This window comes from Triticum dicoccoides, chromosome 2B, assembly GCF_002162155.2.
Source record: "Triticum dicoccoides isolate Atlit2015 ecotype Zavitan chromosome 2B, WEW_v2.0, whole genome shotgun sequence".
Taxonomy (NCBI): domain Eukaryota; kingdom Viridiplantae; phylum Streptophyta; class Magnoliopsida; order Poales; family Poaceae; genus Triticum; species Triticum dicoccoides.
Window position 1 is genome coordinate 647,855,893 of NC_041383.1, and position 10,997 is coordinate 647,866,889.

Consider the following 10,997-nt stretch of genomic DNA (forward strand, 5'->3'; position numbering starts at 1 on the left):
CTCCTAACGCTACTACTCACAAAATAACTCCTTCAGGAGTGAGATGTCTTCCAACACCAGCTATAAAATAGCAGGAACCTAGTCTGTTTGTGCGTGAAAAACCCGTCGGTTCCTCTCTTTCCATATGTTCCACGAAACGTATAATGCAAATCTAACTTGCTCTTGTCGTCCCTCTATTGCATTCCTCACATTGATCTTACTCCACCAGGATCGAATGGAAGTTGCTCCCAGGGCAATATGAGCGATGCACTGCTGCATGTTCCTGACGGCCAGCCATAGTTCCTTGGAAAAAGTGCACGGGAGGAGAAAGTGCACAGTCGTCTCCGAAGCCTAATTGCACAAGGGACACAACGGGCTGTGCGGCCATCCCCACGTCCAAGTCTGTCCGTCGTCCTGTTTCTGTCCTGTAGGAGCAACAGCCAAGTGTAAAAAATGACTTTCTGCTCAGCCTTTGTCCTCCAGACCATGCCAAGGTGGGGCTTCTCTATCCGGCCACAGAATTGCGCAAGATAGGCTGACTTGGCTGAGTAAGAACCATTGCTGGAAAGCTTCCAAGAGATTTTATCCTTCTCGGTAGTCAATTGGATCGTTTGCACCTTCTCCCATAGCCGGATGAATTGGTGAATTTGGGTCTCAGTGGTCATCCGTTCGATACCAGTTAGAGCTTCTCGAACAGTCATGTTTTTCCTCCAAGCTAAAGGGAACGCATCCGGTGCAAGCTCTTTGGGCGATTCCCCACCGAGCCATCTAGTGTGCCAGAAGCCGGTGATCTGCCCATTGATGACAGAGATGGAGGTGCAAGCAGCGAAAAGGTTTTTATCCGTCGAATCACAAGGTACCTGTGCTCCAATACAAGCTGAGAGATGGGTTCCACCGCCTGAAGGCCTGAAGGGCATGCTAAGCTCAATGTTGATGCGGCTTTTGCACATGGTTTGGGGACGGTTGCAGCTATTTGCAGAGACCACCAAGGGGCGTATCTAGGCTCATCAGCATTTTTAATTCAAGGAATGATTGACCCTTCAACACTTGAAGCTATTGCGTGCCGGGAGGGACTCTCGCTTGCAGAATATCTGGGCCTCCATAATCTGGTGATTGCCTCCGATTGCGAGACAGTAGTAAAGTACATCAAGGAGGGAGCATGGGGCAGCTATGGAGGAGTAGTTTTTTTTAAAGAGAGGCAAAAGCTTTGCCTCATCCATTAATTAAGAAGGAGACAGACAAGAGTTTGCAGCATATTGTGAAAAAATATTTAAAAAAATATTACATCATGGTCATTACTCCCGGCATCAAAAGACCCACATCTTTTGGCCTGGTGGTGACCCAAAGTTTAGCCTCGCTCTTTATGTTGATAAATAGGATGTTGGGTGGCTTGAACTTGTTGCGGAAAATCCTCGCGTTCCTCTCATTCCAAAGAGTCCGGCTAACAATCATTGTGAGGGAGGCCATAGCTTTCCTATGCACCCTTGTTGCGCTAGACATGCTTGTCCACCAATCCTTGATCTATCGTTCCCCCGGCCAAGTAGTAATATCCATGGTATCCAATTGTAGCCATACTTTCAGCATTTTTTAGAGCCTCAACGTGTATTGGCACTTGTAGAAGAGGTAGGTCACGGATTCTTGCTCCCTCTTGCATAGCGGGCAAAGTCCGCAATTGTCCCAACCTCGCTTGGCCAAGCGTCCGGCGGTCCAAATACGATTTTGAATTGCTAGCCAAGCAAAGAACTTGATTTTTGGGGGTGCCCAAACCTTCCAAATTGTTTTATTCATCTATGTGCGTGCAATGTCCAAGAATTGCGCCCTATACATCGATTCTGTGGTGTATTCACCATTCGTTGTGTGATTCCATGCGATGGAATCCAACCTATCCTCCTCGAGATGAACATTCTGAAGCAAGGTCCAAAGATGGGAAAATTGACGGATATGCTCGAGTGTAAAAGAGGTCGAAATTCTGACTTTGCCAATCCATGCGCCCTCGAGTAAGGCTTCGCGCACCTTCCAATTTTTCCTTGTAGAGCACTCAAAGATGAGTGAAGCCACATCTTTTGGTTTCCTACCAAATAACCAAGGGGAGTCCCAAAAAGGCGCAATAGCCCCACTGCTGATAGTGATAGTGGTCAAAGCATAGAAGAGGTCCATGTCGTCCTCGTCACAGGGATTGCCCATTCCCACCCACATCCGATGGGAGTCGTTCCACTCGTACCAAGGCCATCTTAATCTTAGTGCACAGGAAAAATTTCCCAAGATGAAGCACACCAAGGCCCCCTAGATCATTGGGGCGGCACACCATCGCCCAATTGACCTTGCACTTGGCTCTGGTCGTCTTGTCTATCCCGGACCAGAGGAAAGCCCTCTCGATCTTATTGATGCTAGCAAGCGTGTCGGGCGGGATGATGAGGGAAGTGGCATGAAAGATCACCTGCCAGGTGAGCACTGTTTGACAAGAACGCACCGACCCTTTGTGGTGATATTCCCACCTTCCCATGAGACAAGGTTGCCTGCGACCTTGTCCTCTTGGTATTGGCAGTCGACCCTCTTGAGCTTCCACACGGAGAGAGGATGGCCCAAATACTTCACTGGGAAAGAGGCACGGGAGGCCGAAAGCTCATGAAGGATCTCATCCAAGTTCAAGCTCCCGCATCTTATGGGGACAACATAGGTTTTCTTGAAGTTTGTGCATAATCCCGTGGCCCGGCCAAAGCAATCCAGGATGGTTGCAAGGTTCTAAACATCCTCCTTTAAAGGCTTGACAAAAACAGCCGCGTCGTCCGCATAAATGGAGGTCCGGAAGCAAGTGCCACACCCTCTAATCTTGTGAAGAATCCCGCAGCGAGTGGCCACATTAAAAACTTGTTGGAGAGGATCAATGGCAATGACAAAGAGGAGAGGAGATAGAGTATCTCCGTATTGAAGGTCCTTCCCGTGTTTGATGGCATTGTCGGGTATCCCATTGAGAAGGATTCTCGAGGAATATGTCTTAAGAAGAGCGGTGATCCACTCCCTAAACTTGTTTGGGAAGCCTCTCCTTTGAAGGAGGTCGAAGATGTATTCCCACCGCACGGAGTCGAACGCTTTGCGGATGTCAAGCTTGAAGAGGAGGGAAGGAGTCTTGCTCTTTTGAAGACGTCGCGCGAGATTTCGCACATACATGAAGTTATCGTGGATACTTCGTCTCTTAATGAATGCGCTTTGGGCATGCGAGACAAGGTTGTTCATGAGGGGGGCGAGTCGCAGGGCAAGCACTTTAGCAATAATCTTGGCAATGGTGTGGATGAGGCTAATGGGCCTATAGTCGGTGATTCCTTCCGCCCCTTCCTTTTTGGGCAGCAAGATGTCATTTGCGGAGTTTAACCATTGGAGGTTTCCCACATGAGTCTACATGGAGGAGTAGTTATTGAAATTAGAGAATGACAAACTCTTTTTAATTCTTGCTATTTTATTTTCCAGTCTAGAAGCTCAAATTTTGAGCCGCATAATCTTGCTAGGCATGCCACCAGGTTGGATCAAGGGCGCCACCTTTGTTTTTTTTTTTGAGGGGGGAGCCACCTTTGGTTGGGGCAACCATTTGATCCCGTTGTAATACCTGTATATCCATACCACGTGATGAATAAAGCCTAACAGAAAATCTCAAAAGAAAAAAACGCGCTAAATAGGACGGGCGCGACCAGCCAGCGACTAAACGATTGCTGGAGCCTTCCTCCCCAGCGACCCGTCGCCAGATAAGGGTGTCCACTATAAATATGAGCTCTCGTTCAAACCCCGCCAACAAACTCCCACGGAAAGATCCTCCCTCCGTAGGCGGCGGCGCCCTATCTAGAGACGGCAAAACGTCAGATTATGATCTGATCTCGCGAGCGGATACGTGGAATCCTCCTGTTCTGCGAGGTCGAGTGGCAGAAATCGGCATCGATCGTTCAGCTAGCTGCCTCGTCCGTGTAACTCCTGCTTCCCTTGCCTACCCTAAGTACAGGTACAGCACATCTATCTACATAGATTAAACGCGTGTGTCTATTTTTGCGAGGAAACAATGATTTCGATGTTGCTGCCTTTTGGTCTTCTTGTTTTTGTTTTTTCATGTACGATGCTGACTCTTCTAGATAGAATTCGAACAATCCAGGTTTACTCTAGGTGATGTGCTTCATTGCTTGTCTGTTGTTTCTGTTATATAATTGCGTTAGCTCAACTTTCTGCATTTTTTTCTCTATATATGGTCAAACCTAAACGACGTAGTGTTCTCTAATTTTCGTAGTCTTATACTCTGTTCTTATACTCTAATGTTCATAGTCTAAAAGTTAAGGTGTACTCTTTTTTCCAGTTTTGCTGTTCAGAAGTTACCTGTTCATCATGAAGCAGCCGCTTTTGGACCAGGCAACTTCTTCCTCATCTGAGGCAGCAAGCACTAAATCACTTTTCACAAATGCTGGATGGTTTAGCATTATCACATTTTCTTGGATGGGCCCTTTACTTGATCTTGGCAGAAAGAAAACGCTAGATCTCGATGATGTGCCGTTCTTGGATGACAGTGACAGTGTCCATGGGATCCTCCCTAAGTTTAAGGCAAAGGTTGTGTCGAACTCTGCGACGGGGCAGTTCACAGACGTTACGACAGTCAAGCTGGCCAAGGCTATTGTGCTTACAACATGGCAACTGATCCTCATCACTGCAGTCTCTGCCCTACTGAGCGCTGTTGCTTCATATGTTGGCCCCTACCTGATCCAGTACTTTGTCGACTACCTAAATAAGAGCGCAAGATCCAGTAAAGAGGGCTACGTTTTAGTGTTGGCATTTGTTGTTGCGCAGTTGATCGGAGGCCTCTCAACAAGGCATTTGCAGTTTAAATCAAAACAAGTAGGCGTGCGTGCACGTTCATCGCTTGTTGCTGCTATTTACCAAAAAGGCCTTGCCCTCTCCAGTCAATGCAGGCAAAGCATCTCAAGTGGAGAGATGATCAATGTTGTGAGCCTCGATGCCGAGTGTGTAGGAGATTTCAGTCGATCCATGCATGATATTTGGCTGCTTCCTGTGCAAATTGTTCTAGCAATGCTCATTTTATACTCGACACTTGGTTTTGGGGCTGCAATTGCTGCCTTTCTTGCCACTGCTTTGACATCGGCGGCCAATATACCTTTAGGGCTAATCGTGCAAAGTTACCAAGAGAAAACTATGAGCGCCAAGGATGTGAGAATGAGGGCTATGTCTGAGATCTTACAGAACATGCGCATTCTCAAGCTTCAAGGATGGGAAATGATCTTCTTATCGAAGATCGCAGAGTTAAGAAAGGTAGAGATGAAATGGGTAAAGAAGAATGTATACACCTCGGCGATGGTTCTCTCTATCTACTTTTGTGTTCCTGCTTTTGTTGCTATGGTCACTTTTGGAGCTTGTGTGCTTATGGGCATTCCATTAGAAACAGGTAAAGTGCTATGCGCTCTGGCAACATTTAGACAGATGCAAGCACCAATCCATGGTATCCCAGATTTAATCTCTATTATCAATCAGACAAAAGTATCGCTTGACAGGATAAGCTCATTTATGTGCCTTGAGGAACTTCCTAGTGAAGTTGTAACTAAGCTTCCTAGAGGTACCACCGATGTATCGATTGAGGTGACGAACGGTCAGTTCTCTTGGAATACATCTTCTCAAGTGCCTACTCTCCAAGACGTGAACTTCCGTATACGACAAGGAATGAGGGTTGGTATCTGTGGAACAGTTGGATCTGGCAAATCAAGTTTATTGTCCTGCATACTCGGTGAGATACCAAAATTATCAGGAGAGGTTACCACTTGTGGTAGGATCTCCTATGTTAGCCAAACACCTTGGATACAGAGTGGGAAAATTGAGGATAATATACTTTTCGGTACAGAAATGAATAGGGAGAGGTATGAAAAGGTCCTTGAAGCATGCTCTCTTATCAAGGACCTGGATATGTTACCATTCGGTGACCAGACGATAATAGGAGAGAGAGGCATTAACCTCAGTGGTGGACAAAAACAAAGGATGCAAATAGCCCGTGCTTTGTACCATGATGCTGATATCTATCTATTTGATGATCCGTTTAGTGCAGTTGATGCTCATACTGGATTGCACTTGTTCAAGGTATGTCTTGATATTTTGTATTTCATTGTTATTTATGTATATGAAAAATTACTGAATGCTAAAACTAATACCTTATCCGGGGACATATCTTATGTTTATATTACATTCGCAAGTGTTGCAATGTTCACCTTTCTATTTGATTATATAAATTTATACTACATTCGCGATTGTTGCAATGTTCACCTTTCAATTTTTTGCACAATATGTTTCTGTTGGAAAAATTGTTCAACAAAAACGATTACACTTTTGTTAGAACTTCTCTGCTTTGTTGTCAATTGTGGTGGTGTTGAAATTTTATTAGCTGCTGGTTTAATCATCTCGTATGATATACATTGTTATTGTGCAATTTAAAAATGTAAATGAAAACAACAATATTATATAGCTATGTACTAGTACTGACACATTATTAGTGGCATTTTGTACAAAACGTTGCCTGGAATACAAATATTACCAAAACAAACTCGGAAAAATGTATATATTTTCTTACTGATGAAGGGCTTATTTCAAATTCTTCTTGGGTGAGAGTGCCAATTAATCTCTTGCTTCGATGTCCATCCCGTAAAGAATTTCTAAATATTACAGTTACATTTCCAAGAAAAGTGGTTTCGTATTTCTTTTAGTCGTGTTAAACAACTCTTCTAGTTTTGTGATTGGTCCAGTTTAGTCAAGGAATTTGAGTTAATATGTCCTTTCTCGGCAGAGATTCTAGGGTGCGAGCGAATACATACTGCTATTCAGCGAACTTATTGACTATAATTTATATTTTGCAGGAGTGTTTGCTTGGATTTTTAGCTTCAAAAACAGTCGTGTATGTTACACATCATGTCGAATTTTTACCTTCAGCTGATGTTATCATGGTATGCTAGAAACAAATGTACAATGTCTTTTCTATGCTACGTGCAAAAATTCCTTTTCAATTCATTTTTTCATATTTCAGGTTTTGAAAGATGGGAAAATAATACAAGCAGGGGATTACACTGAAATTCTCAATTCTGGAAAAGAATTCACTGAATTAACTGTCCCCCACAAGGAGGCACTATCTACTATGGACATGTTGGAGCCACCAAGTAGCAATTTTGAGATTAATTGCCATCTTAATGCCAGTGGAAGCACCCTACCCATAGCTGATGTGCAAACAGATGATGACAATGAAGTAATTGTTCAAAATGGTCAACTTGTACAAGAAGAAGAAAGGGAGAAAGGCCGGGTTGGGTTTACTGTCTACTGGAGATATATTACAATGGCAGACAAAGGAGCATTTGTGCCAATTATTTTGCTAGCTCAGATCCTTTTTCAATCTCTTCAAATTGGAAGCAATTTATGGATGGCTTGGGCAGCTCCAAGATCTAAAGATGTGAATCCTCCAGTCAGTAGCTTGAAGATGATAAATGTATATGTTGCATTAGCTCTTGTTACCTCGTTGTGCGTCTTCATGCGATCCTATCTTCTTGCCATGGCTGAATGTAAGACTGCAACTATGCTATTTGACAAGATGCACCAATGCATATTCCGAGCACCGATGTCTTTCTTTGACTCCACGCCCAGTGGCCGTATCTTGAATAGAGTAAGCAAGTACCTTCAGAAAACTATTTGCAAACATAAGTTGAAGTCACATGTCCTTTTTGTTCTGTTCTTAACGTTGAAAGTTGAAACGAATTGCAGGCTTCCACCGATCAGAGCGCAGTGGATACTCGAATTTTTGACCTGATGGGCTACCTTCTGTTCCCTGCCATCGAACTTCTTGGAACAATCATTCTAATGTCACGGGTTGCATGGCCAGTATTTATAATTTTTGTCCCTGTTATTGTTGCATCTCTATGGTATCAGGTAATGTTTTTCATATTTTTTTTTCGATTTGAGTTCTTGTTGGTATCCATTACTTGAAATCATTGAAGAAGTATAGATACATTGATCCGTAGGTAGTGAATTATGCATGCACAGGAGTTGGACACCTTGAAGGCAAAATCTAGTACAGTAACAAATTTAGTTTGTAGAGTACATAAATTAATCATATATGTTCATATAGATAGAATAATTGGTTGGAGTGGTAGTGTGATTTTTTTCCAGATGCCACTATATATGTGAGCAGTGCTACTAAATCGAGAAACCCTGTTTCTGTTTCGTTATGAGATGTCCCGAGACTTCCATGGTTTGTCAAATAGGTCCTTGAGTATAACTATATTGATCCCCAAACTTGCATAAGTGAGTCAGAGCAGGTCCACTCCAACTTACATGAGCAGTAATAGAGGGACTTGGGACTTTTAACTTATGGAAGTACAAGTTCTGACACATGACTACCCAAAAAAATAATAATTTTCTTGAAGGAAAAAAATAATAATTTTGTTAAATTGACTTTGAATGCCAATTAAGTAAGGTTTAACCTGTATTAACTAATTTATACAAGTTAAAGAACCTAAAACTGAGCACTTCGCATTTTCAGGACCTAAGTGTCAGGACTGCAAATTTTAGGACCAATGCTGAACTTTTGGTTAAGCAGATTAAGACAAATTTTAATCCACAACATTATTTGAATAGTATAATATGTAGCATATTATATCAGAAATTTATAGTTATGTGTATTCTATGAAATTAATTGGTATTTGCATTGTTTTGTTCTTTTAATCACAATATCATTCCTTCTATTCCAGCAATACTACATAAGTGCTTCTAGGGAATTGCAGAGGTTAACTGGAGTTTGCAGAGCTCCTCTGATGCAGCATTTCGCCGAATCAATAGCTGGCACAAATATAATTAGATGTTTTGATAAGGAAAGACAGTTCATCAGTTCTACTGGCCACTTGATGGATAATTTGTCTCGGCCAAGTTTATACAATGTTGCTGCGATGGAATGGTTGTGCTTTCGCTTGGACTTCCTTTCTTCTTTTATTTTTGGATTTGCCTTGATACTTCTAGTCACCTTGCCAACTGATCTAATTGACTCAAGTAAGTCAAGATGCTTTTGCCATTCAACTAAAATTAGAGAATAATGTTTATTAGCATCCCTAATTAGTATTAACTTATTATCTCTTTACACTTTACAGAAACAGCTGGTCTTGCAGTCACTTATGGACTAAGTCTGAATATGTTACAAGGGTGGGCTATTGTCGTCCTCTGTAGTTTGGAAAACAGAATGATATCGGTGGAAAGAATATTACAGTACATGACCATTCCTTCTGAACCGCCCCTTACGATATCGGAAAGTAGACCGGATTGCCATTGGCCAACAAAGGGTGAAATTGAGCTTCGTAACCTTCATGTTCGTTTCTTCAGCTTTAAATGTTTAGTTTTTTTTTTGTTGTTGCAAATCCATACTGATGAAACTTCTGAAGTTCTATGAGGCAGTTTTAGTTGCACATAGTAATTTTTTTCATCAGTTAGTAATAGCAGTTCTGATGTTGCTGCTAATACAATATTGCAGTTATTAGTACCCTAAGTGCTGTATGTCATGCAGGTAAAATATGCGCCACATCTGCCTTTAGTTTTGAAAGGCGTGACATGCACCTTCTCAGGAGGTATGAAGACTGGAATTGTTGGAAGAACAGGTGGTGGAAAGTCAACCTTGATTCAAACATTATTTCGCATTGTCGACCCCTGTATCGGGCAAGTATTGATAGATGGCATCGACATCTCCACCATTGGACTGCATGACCTGCGGACAAGACTGAGCATCATTCCACAAGATCCTGTTATGTTTGAGGGGACTCTGCGAAGCAACATCGACCCTCTGGATGAGTATAGTGATGAGCAAATTTGGGAGGTAGTTATATTTTCAAATTTACTCCATTCATTTAAAAAACCAGTTTGACCCCATAACTTATGCGTGATCTATGTTGTCTAGGCATTGGACTGCTGTCATCTTGGAGATGAAGTTAGGAAGAACGAGCTTAAGCTCGACTCTACAGGTTTCATATGTATATATAAGAAATTCCCAGTAGATATTGCTTTTCTTTATGATATGCCGAATCAATAACTTGAATCTTCTGAACTGAAATGTAGTCACGGAGAATGGAGAAAACTGGAGCGCGGGTCAACGGCAGCTTGTTTGCTTGGGAAGGGTAATTTTAAAGAGGAGACGGATCTTAGTTCTGGACGAGGCAACTTCTTCCGTGGATCCCAAAACCGACAGTTTGATCCAGCAAACCTTGAAACAGCAGTTTGCGGAATGCACCGTCATCACGATAGCACACCGTATTACATCGGTTCTTGATAGCGAGAGGGTCATTCTTCTGGACAACGGTGAGTCTCGTCCACTGTGTTAACAGATTGAACTGACAAATCCTGTTTTTCTCTCTTTGTTTGCTTGTTTTGACTATTGTCATGTTGTGTAAAACAGGTGAAATTGCAGAGTACGACTCACCGGCAAAGTTGCTAGAAGACAGTTCATCCTTATTCTCAAAACTTGGGTCGGAGTACACGATGGGATCAAAATTATAAGCACAGGATGCAAGAAGAGCCAAATCATGAAATTATATCGCCGGTGTTGGATCCCACGTTTCCGGCTTAAAATTTGACGTTTGTTCTGAACTCCATATATATTACTCCTTCAGAGAAACATAGTGATGTAACAAATTTGTGTGTGAAGTTCTTGCGGTACATAGATATAGTGATGACTAGTTTGAATCATATTACGGTGGAAGTTCTTTTTTCTTTTTTGTGAAAATGATCAAATCTATTATAAAGATTCATCGAAAGTACAAAACACCTCAAACATAATAAAAATTACATCGAGGTTCATGGACCAGCGAACGACCATTGCGGCCGCCAGAACGCGCTGTTGTCGCCGCTCTCATACCAAAGCCGGCCTGATTTTGTCAATGGCAGTCGGGAAGTCTTCGTGCACGTGCGCCTAAGGGCATTTCTAATCGATCCCCTAAAAAGTGCACGTGCGCCTAAGGGCGTTTCTA

The 10,997-nt window shown here is 42.6% G+C and overlaps 1 protein-coding gene across 1 annotated transcript; it reads left to right on the plus strand.

Annotated features, from left to right (window-relative positions):
* Positions 1 to 3,781: 3,781 nt before the first annotated feature.
* LOC119368197 (ABC transporter C family member 3-like) lies at positions 3,782 to 10,711 on the plus strand. Its single transcript, XM_037633521.1, has 11 exons — positions 3,782 to 3,967; positions 4,313 to 6,093; positions 6,864 to 6,950; positions 7,031 to 7,657; positions 7,756 to 7,920; positions 8,742 to 9,036; positions 9,135 to 9,349; positions 9,545 to 9,850; positions 9,932 to 9,995; positions 10,090 to 10,329; positions 10,427 to 10,711. Exons 2-11 carry the CDS (start codon positions 4,342 to 4,344, stop codon positions 10,525 to 10,527), a joined length of 3,852 nt encoding a protein of 1,283 aa, XP_037489418.1. The 5' UTR covers positions 3,782 to 3,967; positions 4,313 to 4,341; the 3' UTR covers positions 10,528 to 10,711.
* Positions 10,712 to 10,997: the final 286 nt, after the last annotated feature.